This window comes from Actinia tenebrosa, unplaced genomic scaffold (assembly GCF_029948245.1).
Source record: "Actinia tenebrosa isolate PJP-AT-01 unplaced genomic scaffold, QUT_ActTen_1.0 PGA_scaffold13__45_contigs__length_12533684, whole genome shotgun sequence".
In the NCBI taxonomy this organism is placed as follows: Eukaryota; Metazoa; Cnidaria; class Anthozoa; order Actiniaria; family Actiniidae; genus Actinia; species Actinia tenebrosa.
In genome coordinates this window covers 1,140,179-1,161,799 of record NW_028292573.1, presented here as the reverse complement: position 1 = coordinate 1,161,799, position 21,621 = coordinate 1,140,179, and the positions used below count along the sequence as shown (strand labels likewise).

Below are 21,621 nucleotides of genomic sequence, written 5' to 3'. Positions count from 1 at the left end.
GCGAAGATTGTCAAAAGTTTATGGAGACACAGAAAGTTAGTTGGCTATTTTACAATCTTACAAACATATTCTCGAATAAACGAATAAATTTTATAGTAGTAAAGCAAATTATTTGTACCCTAGTTCATTTACGAAGTAAAAAGATTTTCACACGAAAATAAGTTCTCAAGGCCGTACGGGCTCGCTCAAAGCCGTACGGCCCTGCTTTGATAATACTAATTATCATATGACCCGTAAAAAAAACCTTCGGGAAAATGGCGTGAGCAGGGCCGTACGAATCCGTACGGTTATGCTCGAAACCTGCGACCGTATTGACATAATTTGCAGCTTTTAAGATATATTTTTTTATTTAGGGTCATATGATAAATTGCTTATTGACTGAGTTAGGTCGGGCCATACGGGAAAATATTTGGCTCTCGGTCATTTGTGCGGCATCACCTCGAGCCAAATATTTTGTATATATATTTTTCAAATTCCACAATCCTCGTAGATTTGGTTAGCATTATGCCATTGTGATGTAATTTCTCAGCCTAAAATATATTGCAGAAATTATTCATATCATAGGTCATATTCATAGTGTATTTGGCTACATTAAGGAATATGAAAGGTCGAGTTGACAAATGTCGGTTTCCACACGAGGCACAAATCACATGAGATCGATTAATTTAGCACTTTATTTAACCAAGTAAATCCCGTAACTGATTATGAAAATTGTTCAAACCTGAACAACAAAGAATGGAAAATATTACAATGTACACGGGAATCTAAAGATCGTAATTGTGCCCAAGGAGGAAACTCTTTAACATGATAAAACTCAACGAATGAATGACACATACACTACATGACGAAATGTCCCACCTCAAGCACATTGACGCAGTTAACACGCACAGCACTATGGGAAATAACGAACAATAAAATGTACAAGGACACAGGATATCGATACACACGGGATATTTGAACTTGTTTAGTTTAATATTTGCCGCAAATATTATATTGAACATTATAATCATCGAGTGTAAATTCTGATAAATTTCTAATTAGCCTTGCATTTGTAGCATGAAAAATCATTTTAACCCAATACTAAAATTTCTTCATTTCATAGCATCAAAAAGCAAGTCATGCAGCGAGTCATATTATTGCTGATGCACATTTGCATCGTTCACGCATGTGAAAAGTACAGCTTTGTCAAAGAACAAGATGTAGAATTCAAAGACCACGTGATATCAACCATGACCACGCCATATGTCGAGTTGTGCTGGGATAAATGCGTATGGATCATGAATTGCTTCTCCATCAATGTTCGTGTCAACAGTTTTGGGATGTTTGAATGTGATCTGAACAACTCCAGCAAGAAAGCGAGTCCAGGGAGCCTGGTACCAACACAGGGATCCCAGTACCACCAGATGGGAGTGAGTTCAATAATTTATTTTTATGCCTATGCCTATGTTTTATTGAACAAACAGGTCACGTGACATATTTTGCATAATATCCTGTAAACGAAAAATGGTAGCTCTGGTATTGCGGCAGATTTATATACATCTTATGAGGAGAACGGAATATATGCCATAACATTTTGTGTAGAAATAATAACAATGACCCCCTTTTAATTCAAATTTTTGGGGTGCAAGGAAATGAGGATTCAGATCGTCTAGCCACAAAAAGTGTAGCTTATAATCGCTTGATATTGAAGATTTCATAAAATTGATCTTGGGATCTGAGGAAATAATGCATTTTTCTGGAGAAAAGGATCATTGAGCTGTGACGCTGAAGGGATTTTGGAGGCAAAATTACATTTTTGTTTTTGTCCCATACATTTTTACTGTAAATGCTATCATCACACCGCAAATACACATTGTTCAGTCTCCAGGCATGGAGAAAGAGAGTGAGTTTTCATACTTATTGTCGTTATTATTCTTAAAACTACTCATTTCTGTTAGAACACGAAAGAATGTGACAGAAATGGATGTACACTCATCAAAGAAGGTAAGTGACATAAGTTTCTAACACTTGTGGCTAATTTACATTAATTATAAAAAATCATTCCAAGTTCTCATGCATGGAGTAAGTATCACCAAGGTTGTTGGTATGTTTGCGAGAAGTCGAGAGCTGATGTGTGAATCAAATTGTTGGCGATCTTAACACAGAGTTCGAGATCTTTCTTTGTATCAGGCTATGTAAACACAATAAAACGTTAGGATAATTAATTATGCAGGAAAACATGGAACAAATTAATATGAGACTCCAGATTCTCTCTATGTGTAACTAGACAATCTTGACCAATCACTAGACAATCTTGACCAAGGCCTTTGCAAAAAGGGGGTCAAAGTTTCTCAATGACAAGATGGAACGGAAAAATGCATTCGAATTTTTTAATTTAAATTTCATAAAATAACAATGCTTCGATAAACAAAGTAACCTATTGGAAAAACATATCATTCATAAATGTATTTTGGACAGGAAATCTTTTGTTGCAGGAAACCCCAAACACAGAGGCATTTTAATGACAAAGAATTGGGAAACTGAAATATCGTAAATTTGCAAACCATCATATGCACCTATAAAATGACCAGCGGTCTACTATGCTTGCGCATGCCTAGTATTTTGGTGACGTGTGACGTTGTTGTCATTGTTCATTCAGATTTGGGTGGAGGATGGTATCGCATTAATGATGCTGCTGTGAAGATAATCCATGAAAACAAAACCTGGATCGATGCACGAGCCCACTGTCAGTCCCAAGGAGCTGATCTAGCTTCTATAAAAACAAATTATGAAAATCTCTTTATTATTGATTTGTTTTTAAAAAGTATGACGTCAAAAGGCAATAAGATAGGTATTTGAATTTTTGAAAACTAACCAGCCAAGCAAGCGACCGACCGAGCACCCCACTAACCAACCTATCCAGAATTCCAATTGTCCAACCTACCAACCAACTGACTGTCCAACCTACCAACCAACTGACTGTCCAACCTACCAACCAACTGACTGTCCAACCTACCAACCAACTGACTGTCCAACCTACCAACCAACTGACTGTCCAACCTACCAACCAACTGACTGACCAACCTACCAGATTTTCATGTAAAGCAGATTCGATTCTTCCTACCAACTGTCATTACTACCTCACGTGATGATGCAAAGCCTTTATTAACCAAACGAATGAATGACTTGCCATTACATCATGATTTGTGAAATGAAATATGCTATGATTCAAAACGTTTGTTTTCCAGCACTACCAGGGAATGATTTACCAGGGTTGTTGAAATACTGGGTACTTGATGGAACCGATGGAGACGTCGTGTAAGTAACGAACCAACAACAAACAAACAAATAGCTCTCTGTATATATTAATATCATAGATAGCACTACACAGGTTTTGAAATTAGGCGTAAGAGCCTTTAGGTATTCATTTGGACCACAAAATGTGATCGCTATAGCAGGCTGTGAACTAAGCCATTTTTATTGTCCTATAGGCTGAAGGGAGCCCCATCTCCAAGGTACGAAGTGGTCGATGGAGAAAAAGCACTTTACTTTCCTGGGTTCAAAGGCTACGCAGAAGTTCCGGCAGTCGTGATGAGTCCCGAGGGATACACGTTCATGTTGTGGTTCAAACCTGCCAACCAGAGTATTGTACAATTGGAAGAGGTATACAGTGATTGGAGTGACGGTCAAGAGAGGTTTTACTTGACTTTGTCTAGAGTCGGAAGTGAAGCTGTATGTTTAAGGGTAAAGAAAGAGGAGGGAGATACAGTGGATGCTGCTTGGGCAAAGTAAGTAAATATGTAACAAACTCGACCCAAGCAATAGTGGATTTGTAAATATGAAAACCCTGAAACTCACGAGGTTACCATCCATAAAATCAGGTTTGGTTTGTAGCGGCGGTAAACTCGTGCAGTGTTAACACATGTTTTTGGCGATTCAAATTCTAGCCCCTCCATGACAAGATTTGTAACTACAACGGATATTGGCCAGTCCCATGGCGGTTCCGTGAATTTGTTCGTTATAGTTGTTCTTGAAACTAAACTCAGTAGTATTTAAGAAGAAGGGTGGTATTGATGTGATGACTGTCGATGTTAGGTATGTTCTTTCACCCAGGGTACTATCTAGTTTAGGTGCTTTTAGGACCCCATCTGCTCTAGGTGTGATACTTTTCTACGGTAAATGGCACTTTGTGACAGATACTGACTTCAAACAAACCCCTGTCCTCCACGTGGTTTTAAAAAAAAACATTTACTTTTGAGGTTATATCTACAATTGTAAGAAATTGTGCCAACTGGAGTGTTCTTTCTCAGTGGCTTTTCAGAGGCAAATTACGAACTTTGTTCGGTGGCAAATGCCGATCGAATTCCTTGCTTTCGGCCTTCAAAAATCTGTTCATACATCCAAAACTATATAGTATTTGACCATAGTTAGAAAGACGAAATAATACTTAGTATTTCAAAGATATCAATCAAAATATTGTGATCTCTCGAAGATTTGTGAATTTTCTTATTGAACTCTTCAAAGCTCAACCCGATAGCCTTGTTTTGACCTCAATCCATTAATGGCTTCAAGCTAACCGTTTGGTAATAAACAAGGACAAAACTGAAACTCTAACCATTTGCACAAGACAAAAACAGAAACGCAGTTTTAAAAAACGTGAACTGCCATAAACTACTTGGCCTTTATATTGATAACAATTTAATGTCGAAATCGCATATCGCTCATGCTGTAATGAAATGTAAATGGTAGCCTTTCGACTTGATTTTTGACGTCCGTGTACACACCACTGGGATCCTGCTTGATGCCAAAGCAAAACGCTTCGCAAGCCAGACTCGTAAATGCACAAAAAACATTGATTTAGGACAAATGTGAACATAACGACAACAACAACAACAACAAAACCGTTTTTACGTAGTCAAAGATTGATCTAGAAGTATTTTTCAAGAATTCATGTGTTTGTTTATTAGGCAACAATCGTATATTTGTTTGCTTCTCGAAAAAGCAGATTCCTTTGACAAATCGACAATTTATCAAAGACTTACTCTCGAAAGTTTTAATGTTTCTATAGGTAATTTATTTGAATGCTGGATGACATATAAAAAGGAGCACATATCACAAAATATAGTCGCCCTTTAGTCGGCTTATACCAAAATTTTCAATAATTCGGTAGTTTATAACCAACTATCGTATGTTAACAAGCCCCTGGGGTGGTGGGTAGTGGGTTGTGTACATGTGACAAAATCCTAAGTGTGAGAGTAGTAAGGCCGAAAACAAGGACTCGTGCGAAGAAAACGATGTAGTGCATTTCAATTTCCTTTTTTCACTTTCTGTTTTCTTTTTTTTTTTTTTTTTTTTTCTTGAAGATTTTTTCCCCGATTTTATTTTATTTTATTTTTTTTAAATTTAAATTGGGATCCATGTGCTTAATGGGAGATCCGCTTTTAGGCCGTACGATGGCTGGGAATCCACTACACGTATGCCAATTACAGTGGTCCTCTCATAGATATATTAACATCTATGTAAAATAAGTTTTATACAAACCATTTTTCGTGTAAATGTAGTGGTAGTAAATGTAGTAAATATAGTGGTCGTGTGTGAATGAAAACGGGGCCACATCAGCGAAAGCTACCAAAATAATCAGTCTGCTCTAGCAAATATTATTATTCTTATTAATATTCTTATTAATATTCTTATTAATATTATTATTATTATTATTATTATTATTATTATTATTATCATTATTCATAGGCTTTGAACCTTCTTTATAAATTAGGGTACTAACCAGCTTTCCTGTTGTAATTGATTGATTAGTGTTGACTTGAGCGCTTGGAATCACATCGCTGTCACTTGGAACAAGACAGTAGCTAAGGTCAGGATTACAGCGAACGGGACACAGAAGGTTAATAGGAATTATGTGCCTATCCTACCTACGACCCAGACAACCTATCACCTTGGAGTTTTGGGGACTGCCTTGCCTCACGTCTATTCTAACAATGCATTCCATGGTCACATGAGTCATTTGATGGTCTTCAATAACAGTATGACTGATCAGGAGATACAGGCAGCCATGAGTAAGTGTTTGTTTTTTACTTGTCTTGAATGTTGAGGAATGAACTCTTATAAAGCAAAAGTTGTTTCTTATTAAATTAATTGAAAAAAAGTAAAAAATAAATTTTAAAAAAGTAAAAATATTTCTTTACTTTTTAAAATATCTAGCCATATTATGCGCTCAAAACTTCTTCCCACACATGCATGTCTAACCTATTATTATTACTGTGTCTATAGATTATGAACAAAAAGGTTTGTGGATTGGTCTCAATGCCATGAATGATACCAGCACCTTCAAGTGGAGTGATGGGACCAACACCAAAACCATGGTACCACCACTTCAGTTTGAAGATAGTCCTACCTCTTATTGGCCAAGGTGTGCCGCAGTAGCAGGGGACGGCAAGTGGATGATCAAAATCTGTAAAGATTTGAGTTCTTATGTTTGTAGGAAACCATTCCCCTAAGTTCACTGCATACCAAAGAATGACTGTTATGCCATCGAAGTTTCATTGAGCCATTTGAATTTTGCTGTGACCTTCACAACTTCTTAACATTAATTTTTGGGATTTTCATTCTTTTCAACGCAAAGTATTATCAATTTAATGAACGGATGTACCAGAAAACGTGCATGTCGTGTACGGACTTGACTGGATCACAGAAACATAGAAAGAACCACACAATGGACTACTTGCTTGGATGATACGGTGGCCATCTTAGATAGCAAGGTTTTATCGTCGTCCCGGGGGAAATAAAGCTTGGATACAGTAATGATGTCGATTCATATTAGCATTTCAACACAAGAGAATACAACAAAAGATGAACTAAGACAACACATATCGATCACCTTTGCCCATAACACAAAGACAAACACACAAAACTTTATATGTTATCCGTCATCTTTGTTTTGTCTTGCCCCCTGGCAAGATGGCCGCCGTATCATCAGAGAAGTCTATTAAAAGGCATGCAGCAAATAGGTGTGAGGGAGAAGGAGAAGCAAGAAGTTTATATGCTAATTACCCAATAATGCTAAGCTTTTATTGGTGGGAATTCTATAGATCGCAAAAGAGGGTGTCAATGGGGGTATACCCATGCAATTGTTAGTTAACTACTCATTTTTAGGCCGAATGTCAGGTAACTGTAATAATCATGCGCTCTCCATAATATTAACCAAACTAATGAAATATCAGTTAACTTTTAACAATGAAGTTTAGGTTATTTGTCAGTTAACTACTATTTTTGGCCAATTGTCATTAACTACTGACCCCATTAGCACCCTGGTAAAACATACACTGTTGCACCCAAGTGTTGATGAGAGATAGCATTTTATTATATAATTAACAATGAAATATCTATTTTTCTCTATTTCGAAAAATTGATATCTTCACACGTGAAAATAACATGTTATTTTCACGTGTGAAAATAACACCATTGCGATGGCTATTCGAAAATACACGAAAAGAATTGCCTGAAAAAGCCAAAACATACTTTCATTGATAATTATATAATAAACAGAATATTACATGGGCGCTTGGAGATACGAAATTTATCTTCTCGTGTTGAAAATCTCTCACTCGTTCGCTGCGCTCACTTGTGAGAGATCTTTTCAACACTCGAAGATAAATTTCGTATCTCCGCGCGCCCATGTAATATCCTCTATGTATCTGCTAAATATAGATTATTTTCGAATTCACTGTGACGCATGAATATTCTACACAAAATCGGGGTTAATCCTAAGCAACAGAAAACTTGAACCTAGTATATTCCAAAGAGATATGTGAGCTAGTATTTCCTTGATTTATCACAAACAGGGCAAAATTACTAGATAGTGATTGGCTAATGAAGGATCGCTTTTTTCCGTAATTCGCGTGGATTAATTGCTAGATTATGATTGGTAGTTCAGTTGCCAAGCAAAGCTTGTAAACCTTAAGCTTTTCTTCTTTGCAATCCAAAATGGCTTCATGTTTTGCATTGTTAGACGAAGAAATCTAAAAAGCGAAAATGTGAACACTAGAAAGAGCATAGGCGTCTGGCTAAATGTTTTCTGTGAATGGGTCTCGGAAATGGGTCTCTTCATCATGAAAGTCTTTTATTTTGGAATTTTTCAATCTAAAAATCATCTTATTACGTACCAAATATTTCAGAAATTCCTTTCTGCTGTAAAGTAAAAATTCAATAATAACTTTGCTTCAAAACCAATAGTCTTCCTGGAACTATAAAACTTTATAAATGTCGAGTTTTTCTCTGTGTTTTTTGCTTACATGGCAGGGAAGTAGCCTGTCTAGCTTGACATGCAAACGCGCCGAAAACAGAGTTTGTCACGCCGTTTCACAGGGAGCCCAATTTAGTTTAAAGTGAACGGTGAAAATAAAATGGGAAAAACCTAATAATTTTTTTTTAAAATTCGAGGTCAAGATAATGACATCCGTAATACGAAAGATTAAAGACATCGATAAAGAGTGGACTAGACCATTTTTTTTCGCGCGCGCCTTTTTTTCCTATATAATTCCCCTATATTATGCCCCTCTTATGTATACACTCAATTGAAGAATCGTTGTCGGGTTCGAGAAACATAAAACATAAAAGCTGAGACCGAAATGGCACATGGGAAGTACGTTAATTAGATACATGCTTGTATCTGAAGGTCAAATACGAAAAGAACGATATAGACCCAATCCCTCCTCTGGCTCTTTCGAGGTTTGCTTGTTGAAAACTTGTGATTGCAAGAGTATCCACATGCTACGGCTGTGGAAATTCACAGCGAAAGTGCGCGGGCAAAGCCCACGACCACCAAATGACCTTGTTATTGTATCAAATATGAGGCCGCAACTGATAAAAAAGACTGGCTAGTGTTTATATTAGTCTGTTGCAACCACGTAAGTACTTTTACAGTTTATTCTTTTACTATGTCCACTTGACGTAGGTCAGAGGCAGAAAAAAACAAATAACAAAAAAGCAAAGAAAGAAAGAAGAAGAAGAAGAAGAAGAAGAAGGAGAAGAAGTCTAAGGCAAAATTGCCTTGGAATGGGCTTCTGTTGCAACCACGTACTACTTTTACAGTTTTTTCTCTTACTATGTCCACTTGACGTAGGTCATAGACAGAAGCCCTAGGCAATTTTGCCCTAGAGCGTGTTCAAACCCAACAAGAAATAGTGTCTTGTTAATTCGTGTTATTTGACAGATAACAATCATTCGATTACATGTTAACATATTGATGTTGTACATTAAGAAAAAGAAAATACACCGTAAACATATCTACATGAAATAATAATTTTGCCTGAAATCGATACGAAATGTATTCCTTTTTTATACTGTTTATTCCGAATAGACAGAGGGTCTCTTTGGGGTGTTCCTAAACCGCGAAAAAGCGAAATAGCGGAATGAACATACATATAGGCTATATGTATGTTCATTCCGCTATTTCGTTTTTTCGCGGTTTAGGAACACCCCAAAGGGACCCACGGTATTTTAAAACTTCAAAAGCTCCGTTTCTCCTACATGTGGTTGTCAAACCAAGCTGTGATATAACAGTCCAACTAAATTAGATTTTAACAATTAGACGTGAACTTTTCAAACTTCTATGCATCCTTCATTCATAATCTTCGCTATGGTGTTTGCCCCACATACTGGGTTACTATGAAATGTTTTTAAACACACTTGATAACGGTAGCCAAGGACTTTTGCTGACAAATATCAACAAACTTGATCTTCGCCAGCTACGTTGTTAACACACTTGATAATAGTAAACCATATAAATAAGATAAGGCGCAGCGAAAGGGATGTTTTGAAAAAAATACTAAGATAAAGAAAAGCGAAAGTCTTATCGAAATCCATATTACTAGATTTCTATTTTTATCTTAATCAAGTTTTTACCGTTGGGTCATTGTCCGCTGAGAATCTAGAAAGAACAAAATACGCAAGAGATTTTAATGAATTTCTACTTTTTTTTTCTACATAAACATTAATCTTTGTTATTCGCAGTCAAGCAGAGTTGGCAAAATAACCGAAATGAATGATCGAGGATGAATATGATCCAGATGTCAATCTCTCAAACTCTCATTACCGATATCAAAAATTGATGAGGTTTTGGTTATCTCAAAGCTATCCATGTTTTTACACAACATCCTTCAGAAAGTGTCCTTAATCAGTACATAAGGTAATCAGTACTGTTACAACAACTATCGTCATTTGGTTAAAGAATCTCAAGTTTATGCAGCCCGTAACTGAAAGGTAAAAATGTTTGACAATTTGAATTGATCCTTTATTTTTCTTTTTATTATTATTATTATTATTATTTTATTTTATTTATTATTTTTTTTATTCAATTGAATTCGAACTGTAAATATTTGTAGTTTTTATTTAATGTAGTACTGGTCTAGATGAAACTTACTTCTAGGTAAATCTAGTAACGGCCTATAGAGTCTATTTGTTTTGGACGTCAAAAATATTGTAAGTAAGTTTTGATTGAAAGAAAATTAGTAACTCTTTACTTAATCTTCCAGTGCACTAATAATGATCAAACTTCGGTACATTCTAGACAACTTCTCGAACATAATTCTTATACATTCGATATTTAGTTTTGTGTGGTTGCGACTTCTTAGTTTTAGTATACAGCCTAGCCTCAAATTCAATTTGATCTGTGGGTTAGCCATGCCCTGACTTAGATCAGCCCAGAGGTTGTTTCAGGGTTTGATCTGTGAGTTAGTCGTGCCTGACTTAGATCTGTTCAGATGTTGTTTCAGGGTTCAATGAGTTAGTTTGCTGTGCCCTGCCTTAGATCAGCCCAGATGTGGTTTCAGGTCATCAAATGCATCGTTGCATGGAAACGGCTATGCTCCTTTTGGCCTCTGTTCCCAAAATTCCACCCCCGGCAACCTCGAAAAACGTTGCAAATTTAATTTAATCTAATCTAAACCAACTGTTCTAGTTTTAACAATGCTAACAACTGCAAAAAATTTTTCCGGAATAACGTCATAAAGTTAATACTTATCCAGGGGCTGATCTCGGCCGTTTTCGTAAGCACTAAAACCAGAGCAAACTATTTTGTTCTTATCTCCCAAAATTATGACTTCTGAAAAGCCTACTCATTGTCGCAGTATCTGCAAACATTGACGTACAATGTGAAAAAGAAGTCTGCAGGCTTTCTTTTAGTTTCATTCTAAGGTTTTGTAACACTCACTCATGTTGCAACCTCACTCGAAAAATTCCTTCCGAAGATAAATCTACAAGGAAAGAGCAAAAAGTGTTTGCAGTCAAGATTTTCCTGGAGTTCGATGTCTAAGAGACGGTAAAATCGGTGGCGAAAAGTGTGTTGTGTTTGCAGGAAGAAAATTAGACACATACGAAGAAATTTCTAGGAAATCTGACGTATACGAAGATTTCTTTTACCGAAGAGAAGATCCTGTTTGAAAAACTTTAATAATTAGTTTTAGACCTCTTTTCCATCGCCAAGGTTTTTTTTTATTGAGGAACCACCTTTAATCTATCTTTTTTTTTTTTTTTTTTTTTGAACTTCATTTCTAAAAAAAAAAAGAGAATCAATAAGAACAGATCTCCCGCACTTTTTCAACATTAAAAGTCAAGGGTTTGTAATTAATTGTGTAATATTTTTTCATTTGGTTCATAGTTTATTTGTGGGCTATAGTTTGCTAGAACGAACATATAGCATTGAGAATATTATAATGTGCTGCTGCTGCTGCTGCTGCTGCTGCTGCTGATCACATTTAATTTAGAATAGTATATTAGAAATTCTCCATACCAGGTACTTTGACGGTAAGAACTTAGATGTAAGAAACAGTTTTTATCTATTTGAAGATCTGTTTTATTAACGAGTGTCAGAGACCTAAATAAAGTAAACAGACAGTTTCATCAAAACGGGTTGAGAGAACCGTCATGTCCACCCTCGAGTTTATCAGTTAAATTCAGTCTAATTTCTTGTTTGAGAAATAGAACTGCTAACAGAAAAGGGAAAAAACGGGGAGTGGGTGGAATTTTCATCCTCAGAGATAAAAAACAAACGATTTCACCTGCTTTTGATTAATTTTGATTGAGTCGGTATTCCAAAAGAAATTGTTTTCTAATCTAATTTATTTCTGCATTGATCAAGGGGTAATTCATGCAGGGTTAAAAACAGCGGTAGTTTGGAAACTAGTTTTTAGAACAATAAAGACATGAGTCTAGAGACTTCCCAAACTTTTCGTTACGGTTAGGGTTGCGATTTCAAGGCCCCAATAAGTACAGTTTGTCTTGTTTTCAAAAAACTTACTCTTGACCCGAAATAAAATGATTGCCCTCGCTCTTGCAATATGTTTTGCTTCTTTGTAAGACTTTATAACAAAAACAAACAATCAAAAGACAAAAGAAAAGGTTAGTTGAAAGCAAAGCGTTCATTAATCCCGTTGGGACTAAGAGTGCCCAGTAGGTGAATAAGCCGCATTTCTTTGGTCTTGCGACAATCATTGTTGCTGTTAAGCAAAGAAAGACCGAAAACAATGAAGTCAGAAAGAGAATGGTTAGCTAGATTGAAATGGCGGGAAACCGGTTTGGTGGGATCGTTATTGCAAATATCATAAAGATGATTAATATGCGAATGCAAATGCGATCATCAAGACGGCGGCCAGTCTGTGTGTAGATGGACGAGCCTCTTTTGCAGGCATCTCTGTTGCTTTCTCTTATTTCTCTAGCTATTAATGAGCCAGAGTCTGGGTCATCTTCCAACTAGCAGCAACTCAACCCTATATGTTGACTATATATATATACATACATCTAGATACATCGATTCCTTGTATATATCTATTGTTCAAGTGGAAAATCTTTTTACTATTTCGCAGTTCTGGGAAATAATCCGTTTTCATGAACGTTCTGTTGTTGACTTTATTACTTTCTTATCCAATATCTTAGACAGTTCTTCTTCAAGCTCTTTATAATATACCGCGAGAAAATGAAACTTTAGATCTGTGTATTTGTCTTTCTATTGTTATACTTTGTTCTCGTCGCGATTGTTCCTGGGGTGCATATGGTCCTTCCACGATAGTACACTCTTTATTCTTCTTGTGTAAGAAACTGATGTCTTGTCGGTTTGCGCCATCTTTTAGACATTTCTCCAGCTGCCATGGTATATACCATAAGTTCTTTGCTTCGTCGTTGTTTGTACCATGGAATAGAATATTGAGATCCTTCAAATCCATATCTATAAAATAATGAATGATAGATGGTAGATTATTATCATGTGCAGTTTATTGAAACTTACGTATGCAAATCTATAAAAATCGTATAGGGCGCACAAGCGTAGCCTATATAGTCATGAGCTATTTACAATTTCCATCAAACTGAAATGTACACTTTGCTGTAGTATAATTTGTAGTTGCTCATACAACTCGCACATGCCAGCTACAACGTGGGTTGGACATGATGTCCAGTTTCCCATCCATAAGAAGCAATCTTTATTGCTTAAACTTTCATCTTCCCATCTTTCAGCATTCAGCTTTCCTTGCGACTTTTCCTCTTTGACCTCGCTTTTCAGCTGTCCAACTTTCAGTTTCTTAAGATGTTTACCTATCTTCGTGTAAGGGATAATTATGAATTTCTTCTGTTGTAGGTGCACTTGGGTCCGGGTGCTCTAAGTTTAGAGTGAAGCCATATTCTTCAGCAGCTCCTTGAGCATCTTTTACAAGAGATAATCTTCCTTTCTTTACAACTTGCTCTTCAAAGTTTCTAACTACAGCCATCGTCGGGTCATTGTTCGTGTACAAATTTACTGTCGCCTTGATCTTGATAGTCTTGTATTCAATCTCAACAGAACGTAAACCTCTTCCGCCTTCTTCTCTGGGTAGATATAATAAGGCATTCGCGAGCTCTTTGGATGCTTTCCACCGTTGTTAACAATGATCTTGAGAGCCTCTCTGTCTACTTTCCGTAGTTCCGTGATCGACCAATGTTGTATCCACATCTGATGAGTCAATACAGGCAGAACAAACTGGTTTGTTGCTATAACTCGGTTGTAATCTGAAAGCGCACTTGACCAGATCATTGACATTCTCTGTAGAAAGACCTTTGAGGCATTCTTTAAAGTTTAATCTTCTTCCTGCTTAATTGACTCTAGAATTCCTAAGAACTTGTAGTGTTCGTCTTTCTTGAGCTTCTTTAGCTTCTTTATTATTATTATATTTTTTTAAATACAAAATTCTTCTTTTACAGCATCAAAAGCGAGTCATGCAGCGAGTCATATTATTACTGATGCACATTTGCATTGTTCACGCATGTGAAAAGTACAGCTTTGTCAAAGAACAAGATGTAGAATTCAAAGACCACGTGATAACAACCATGACCACGCAATTTGTCGAGCTGTGCTGGGATAAATGTGTATGGATCATGAATTGCTTCTCCATCAATGCTCGTGTCAACAGTTTTGGAATGTTTGAATGTGATCTGAACAACTCCAGCAAGAAAGCGAGTCCAGGGAGCCTGGTACCAACACAGGGATCCCAGTACCACCAGATGAGGGTGAGTTCAATTAACTGTTTTCAGTGTCCAGGCATGGAAAACGAGAGTGCGTTTTCGCATTATTATTATTATTGTTTTTATTATTAACGCTAATTTTGTTAGGTTACGAAAGAATGTGACCTAAATGGATGCACAATTATCAAGGAAGGTAAGTGACATCAGTCTTATTCATAAGCCTTGGATTTAATTGGATCAACTATACATGTCACGTGTATGTGGCTTTATATCCGATAAGGTCCTCTTCATTAATATTCATGAATACTAATGAGTACGACTTTATTAGAGATAAAGTAGCACCCACGCTAAAACGAAGACTTAGAGCGTAATCAAGGTCAGTCTTACGTCCTATAATCGACGATCTCCAAAATCGTGTCGACTAGTGTTCCTTCCTTGACTGGCATGCTGCATGTCTTGAATTTTTGGAAGCCTCTTTTTAACTCGCTTTGCAATAGCAGTGACGTATGCGTACAAATCTCAGAGCGCATGACATTGATGTACAAACCTTTATCCATCTATAAATATTCATGTTTGCAACCGTATATGTTCGCTGTAATTTGACCAAAGGTTTGTGAATTATACCTGATTTTTTTCAGCTGTTCAATAAACTCGGCCACGCCTCGTGTAGTTATACCTGAAAAAAACATGATGTCGGGGTTTATTAAACACTACTCGACAATTAGTCCAAATCCTCATAGAGGTAGTGCTCCAGGAATGTACCTTAGTATTCGTATTCATTCTAATGCATTATTCAAGGTAATAAGCGCGTGACGTTTGAATTTTTATCAATAGCAAAAGAACTCTTGAAAGAATATCTATAAGAAATGATACATAAATATTAATATCCGAGTATAACTTGACTGACAGTTTTACGGATGGGAAAGCATAGTAGTTGTATGTATAGGCTCGTCCCCTTTGAAGAGCTGCATTTGGCCACAAAGATGGCGGAACATTTTGATTTTGTCTTAAAATGCACTCCTATAATCATATGCGCCTATATAAAATGACCAGCGGTCTACTATGCTTGCGCATGCCTAGTATTTTGGTGACGTGTGACGTTGTCTTTGTGCATTCAGATTTGGGTGGCGAATGGTATCGCATTAATGATGCTGCTGTGAAGATAATCCATGAAAACAAAACCTGGATCGATGCACGAGCCCACTGTCAGTCCCTTGGAGCTGATCTGGCTTCTATAAAAACAAATTATGAAAATCTCTTTATTATTGATATGTTTTCGAAAAGTATGACGTCAAAAGGCAATAACATAGGTGAGATACTTTAGCGGGTTTTTTGCTATGCTGTACTAGTCAAATGACCAACCAGCCAACCGAACAACCAGTCAAACGACCAACCAGTCAAACGACCAACCAGTCAAACGACCAACCAGTCAAACGACCAACCAGTCAAACGACCAACCAGTCAAACGACCAACCAGTCAAACGACCAACCAGTCAAACGACCAACCAGTCAAACGACCAACCAGTCAAACGACCAACCAGTCAAACGACCAACCAGTCAAACGACCAACCAGTCAACCGACCAATCAGTCAAACGACCAACCAGTCAAACGACTGACCAGTCAAACGACTGACCGACATATCTACATATCTATAACTCAATAATTACTAAGAACCAACAGACTGACCAATCAAATGACTTAGATGTTAACATTCGACAACATTTTCCTTTGCATAGCACTACCAGGGAATGATTTACCAGACTTGTTGAAATACTGGGCACTTGAAGGAACCGATGGAGACGTCGTGTAAGTAACGAACCTGTGAAGACATTAAAGTGGTAGCCACATGACAAAAAATATTTGTGTAAACTTCATAAAAACGCTCACGGCTCCGTATTCAAATGCATGCGCAAGAGCTTTTAGGATTTCACTTGGATCACATTATGATTCATCTATATAGAAAGCACGGGTGGCGTAGCGGTAAGCTCGCTAGCCTCTCACCAATGCGGCCCTGGTTTAATCCCCGCCAGGCTTGTTGTTGTATGTGAGCTGAGTTGTTTGTTGGTTTTCTCCTGGGTAGTATGTGAGTTGAGTTGTTTGTTGGTTCTCTCCTGTGCTTCGAGGGTTTTTCTACGGGTTCTCCGGTTATCCTCCCTCCACAAAAATCAACTTCCAAATTCTAATTCGATCTATCGTTCGCCTTGTAATTGGTTCCTAGACCCGTAAGACTTTTTTCCTAATCAGAGTAGTAAAGTTGGATGAAAAAAATATATGACGTCTATAGCAGGCTGTCAACTAAGCCATTTTTATTGTCCTATAGGTTGAAGGGAACCCCTACCCCAAGGTACGACGTGGTCGATGGAGAAAAAGCACTTTACTTTCCTGGACTCAAAGGCTATGCAGAAGTCCCGGCAGTCGTGATGAATCCCGAGGGATACACGTTCATGTTGTGGTTCAAGCCTGGTAAAAACAGTACAAATAACGCAGAAAATGTATACAGTGATTGGGCTATTCCGAAGTGTTTCCGCTTAACCCTATCTAGGAACCATAACTCTCTACTTTTTGAAATATACAAACAGGAGGACGGGAGTGCTATGACATCGTATTATGCAAGGTGTGTTAACAAATCACTTGTGACCCAGCATAGAAGATACCAGCTCTAAACTACAATGTGCAGATAAACTCTGAACATAAGGGACTGCGTTTACTATTTATTGAAGTTGGTGTATGAGTGAGAAAATTGGAAGCCTTAAAATATGGATGGATTGATAGCTGGATAAGTTATATAAACTACCGGAAAAGTCTGTGAGAAGTTTCAAGGTTTTATACAATAGCTCTCGACCTCTCCAAAACAAACTTTGGTTTATATCATGCTTGTTAAATATATTGTATATCGATATTACTAATCAGCTTTCTTCCTTATATTTGATTGTATAGTATTGACATGAATGGTTGGAACCACATTGCTGTAACATGGAAAAAGGCACAAGCAACGATCAGGATTGTGTTAAACGGGACACAGGATTCCACGAAGACGTTTATACCTATCCCACCAACAACCCACACAACCTATCACTTTGGGGTTTTGGGGACCGCTTTGCCTCACGTCTATTCTAACAAAGCATTGGTTGGTCACGTGAGACATTTAATGGTCTTCAATAACAGTATGACTGATCAGGAGATACAAGAAGCCATGAGTAAGTGTTTTTATCATATGACCCGTACGGCCCTGCTCGCGCGCTCTAATAAAACCATTGGAAAAAGTCACGTGATGGGGGCCGGACGGGTTGACGTAAGCGGGCCGGAAAAACCCGTCCGGCCCTGCTCGAATCCGCGCGCTTTCTTTTTTTATTATTTTTATTTTCGTGAGGGTCATATGATAAAATGCTTATTGACTGAGTTAGGTCGGGCCGTACGGGAAAATATTTGGCTCTCGGTCATTTGTACGGACCTCGCTGCGCTCGCTCCGTACGGCATGACCTCGAGCCAAATATTTTCCCGTACGGCCCTCCCACTCAGTCAATAAGTACATAGTCTTTGATTGGTCTTGACTCTTATACTTACATATTTATGTACGTTGCAATGGTCGTTGTATATTGACAAAGTCAGTGCTTTGGGAAGCATCTAATTAGATTTTTTCAGTCCCGATGGGCTTAATCGGACAGGCAGGCAGGCAGGCAGGTAGACAGATAGACAGACAGACAGATAGACAGACAGACAGACCGAAAGACAGACAGACCGAAAGAAAGACAGACAGACAGATAAAAAGTCAGTGTTTGGTTTCGGAAGCGTTAATCTAAATTCCATTTCTCTTAAATTATATTGTGTAGTGTCTTTCACTATATTCTAATCAGGTATAAGATATGAAGGTGAAACATTATTCCTTATATTATACATCATACAAGCCTTATGCTTGGTCCGTCTTTCAACAAGTTTATCCGGTCAATGGAGTGATTTGAGGATATCAGCCGATCTTACATCATAGTTTGATTGAGTGATAACTCTAGCTGAGCGATTTTGTAGTTTTTGGAGCCTATCGGATAGTCCTTTATGACAATTACCCCAAACAATATAACATTAATCAAAATAAGGCAAAAAGATCTGAGGAACGCCGTACGTATTGTTCTGAGAATAGAGAAACACAGACAGACACGCAGAAAGACAGACAGATATACAGACAGTTATCGGTTTTGATATGCTTCAGCCTACAAAGTTACTCTTTGTTGATTGCATGGAGATATTAACCTTTAGTAGTAAATATGTTGGGGGAAATACGAGTACTAGTACAAGAAGATATATCACCAAGGGCGGATCCAGGGGGAGGGTCGGGGGGGTCGCGACCCCCCTGTCATTCCTGAGGTCAAATGGGCTTCTTGTGGTAAAAATGCAACTGGGATTCCTTTGCCCACAAAATTTACCCCTGAGACCCCCCCTTCAAAAACCCTGGATCCGCCCTTGTATCACCATGTATGTTTAAATGTGTCGTAACCTGTTTACAGTCATACCTGTGTAACCTATGAACACCTCTATTATTACTGTGTCTATAGATTATGAACAACAAGGTAGTTTTTGGATTGGTCTCAATGCCCTGAATGATAGCAGCACCTTCAAGTGGAGTGATGGGACAAGCACCAAAAACATGGCGTTGCCTTATTTTCTAGAAGCTCCTCCCTCTTATGGTCCAAGATGTGTTGCAGTGAAGAAGAACGGGAAGTGGTTTGACAATTACTGCACACGATTAAGTTACTTTGTTTGTGGCAAACCATTCCCTTAAGGTGACTGTGACAACATACTTGAGCACAAAAACCGCTGACTGAAATGCCATAGTAACCTTTCATTTTTTTCGAAATGCATGCTTATGAATTCGCTGCAAAGAGAGCAGAACCCTCGAATTTTGCACCAGTGCACATCGTAATTTCATAAACCTTTTTACTAAGTCTCAAGTAATCCGCCTGGAATTTATTTAACAGATAAAAGATCCTTTTTCTGTGCTCTGTTTAGCAATACAGCACGCAGGAATTGACGTAAGCACGAAAGGAGTGTGAAGAGAAGCACGAACCGAAGGCGAGCACTTCTGACACTTCTCGAGTGCTTTTGGCGTTGTACTACTGGACGTGTCACAGAAAAAGCTGGGTTTTTTTCTGTTTTATTTACAATAGAAACAAAAGATTGTAGTTAATGCTGTTTTCTAACACTGCTTTACAAAGTGTCCTGTGCGCGCAAGGTTTGCTAATCTATATTTAACAATTATTCACACTCTCATCAGTTAGTCAGAAAAGCAGGTGTGGCTCATTTGGTTAGTGCGCGGACTTTGGGGCAAGTAGCTTCAGCTTTCAATACTCTTAAATCAGTGAGAGCACTGATGGAGAGAGAGGAAGACCAGCTACTAAGGCCTATGCCTTGTCGTTTGCGCTCTAAACAAGTAAAATATGCAAATATGGACACGACTTCTGAACTTCATCGATTTATGCGAAGATTTCCGATCCACACACGCAACAGTAATGAATTGAATTATTAATGCATTTGTCAAGAGAACTGACTATATATACTATATATAAACTATATATGTAATTACTCGGGCTTCTTTGCGAAGGAAGGTCCGAGTTATAAAACGCCCGTTATTATTCGTCGTATTTTCCATGTTCGTCTACAAAAAGCAGGCATGCGCACTTAACGCCAGTTAGGGACGCCTGGGACATATGATGAGAGAACACCTTACGAGCCAACCTCGTTCCCAGGGCCCTCTCACGCAGACGAGAGAAGACCCTGGCGTTGGCTGGTCAAATAAAGGTTTTGATTGGTTTACTTGATCCTCGAAATTTTGATTGGTTGTTGCTTTGTTATGATGTTTTGGCGCGCCATGCCACATACGCCTGAGCGAGAAATATAATGACAGATTTAAACAAGATGTAGGCAAGACTGGAAGTAATAATACGAAAACAGCGGCTACGGCCGCTGAAAATCTCAGAAAAGCTTGTTATTTAAACGTAAATTTGTTATCTAAATGTGATTTCGTATGTACAAATGTGATGGAGGGAGGAGAAACGTCAAAGAAATTTAACTACCGACAGGAAGAAAAAATATCATCATCCATATCATACCAATTATCTTATAAATCTTATCCAAACTTTGACCTTACGAAGGACTCAACTGCTGAATTTCCACACGGCTTTGCTGATAAACAAAGAAAAAGAACTACTAAATACGTAAGCGAAGGCGTAAACACACCGGTATGTGACTCACAATGTGCTGTAATGCTTTCTTAATCGTTTCGAAAATATATGTTTTATCTTATTGGTTCTTATTACAATGTTTTTTACGCTGAAAAGTCATTATTTTGCTATCTTGATGATGATTACTAGTTTATGTAATTATTAACCTCAGTATTTTATACATTGACGTTTATATTCACAATGGTAATATTTCATCGTTTAGTGACTGTGATATCTTAGAGAAAACTAATAATTTGACTGTATATGTATGTAATGATATAGAAGTGACAATAAACATTACAGAAAAACACCACATCTCGTTATTCCCAGTATGTTTATTATAAGTTCTAGTAGCAGAATGTTTACACGTGATCGTTAACCTATAGCAGTATACCACAGAGTATATCAAGTTGATCAATATGTGCATTATTATGCTAATCAATTATTTCATAATTTGAGTTTAAATGATAAGCCTTTTCATAGTTTAAGAATCGATTCCACTGCGCATGCGATTTTATCCCGAATTTCTCACCTTCTTTTGTTTAATTAAGAACAAAAGAAGGTTTAGACAAAAGAAGGTGAGAAATTCGGGATAAAATCGCATGCGCAGTGGAATCGATTCTTAAACTATAAAAAGGCTTATTACATAACACCACAAGAGTTATCAACAACAGTTGATGATCGTGGAGTAGAGGTAGCTTTAGTTCTACATGATGGTACTATAGACGGAGTATTATCTATTGCAAACTACATGACCAGAGTTTTGTCTGAGGTGTCCGCGTAGTAATGCAAACGGCGGTTATTCACGCACTTGTGCGCCTACTATCAGTCTTCGCACATTCCACAAAGTTTTCTTTCATGAAGCCCGAGTTCACGCAGGTAACAAATATACATTATTATTGACGATAAATTGCGTCATCGCATTGT

At 37.6% G+C, this 21,621-nt stretch overlaps 2 protein-coding genes across 2 annotated transcripts; both read left to right on the top strand.

Annotated features, from left to right (window-relative positions):
• The first annotated feature begins 1,109 nt into the window (after window positions 1–1,109).
• Window positions 1,110–8,392, top strand: LOC148911555 (uncharacterized). Its single transcript, XM_089029096.1, has 7 exons — window positions 1,110–1,409; window positions 1,938–1,983; window positions 2,639–2,830; window positions 3,228–3,297; window positions 3,471–3,767; window positions 5,791–6,050; window positions 6,265–8,392. Exons 1-7 carry the CDS (start codon window positions 1,119–1,121, stop codon window positions 6,489–6,491), a joined length of 1,383 nt encoding a protein of 460 aa, XP_088885222.1. The 5' UTR covers window positions 1,110–1,118; the 3' UTR covers window positions 6,492–8,392.
• Window positions 8,393–10,184: 1,792 nt separating this feature from the next.
• Window positions 10,185–20,938, top strand: LOC116307881 (uncharacterized). Its single transcript, XM_089029150.1, has 8 exons — window positions 10,185–10,254; window positions 14,221–14,526; window positions 14,629–14,674; window positions 15,600–15,791; window positions 16,219–16,288; window positions 16,803–17,096; window positions 17,420–17,679; window positions 19,030–20,938. The coding sequence occupies exons 2-8, from the start codon at window positions 14,236–14,238 to the stop codon at window positions 19,254–19,256; spliced, it is 1,380 nt and encodes a 459-aa protein (XP_088885276.1). The 5' UTR covers window positions 10,185–10,254; window positions 14,221–14,235; the 3' UTR covers window positions 19,257–20,938.
• The last annotated feature ends 683 nt before the right edge of the window (window positions 20,939–21,621 follow it).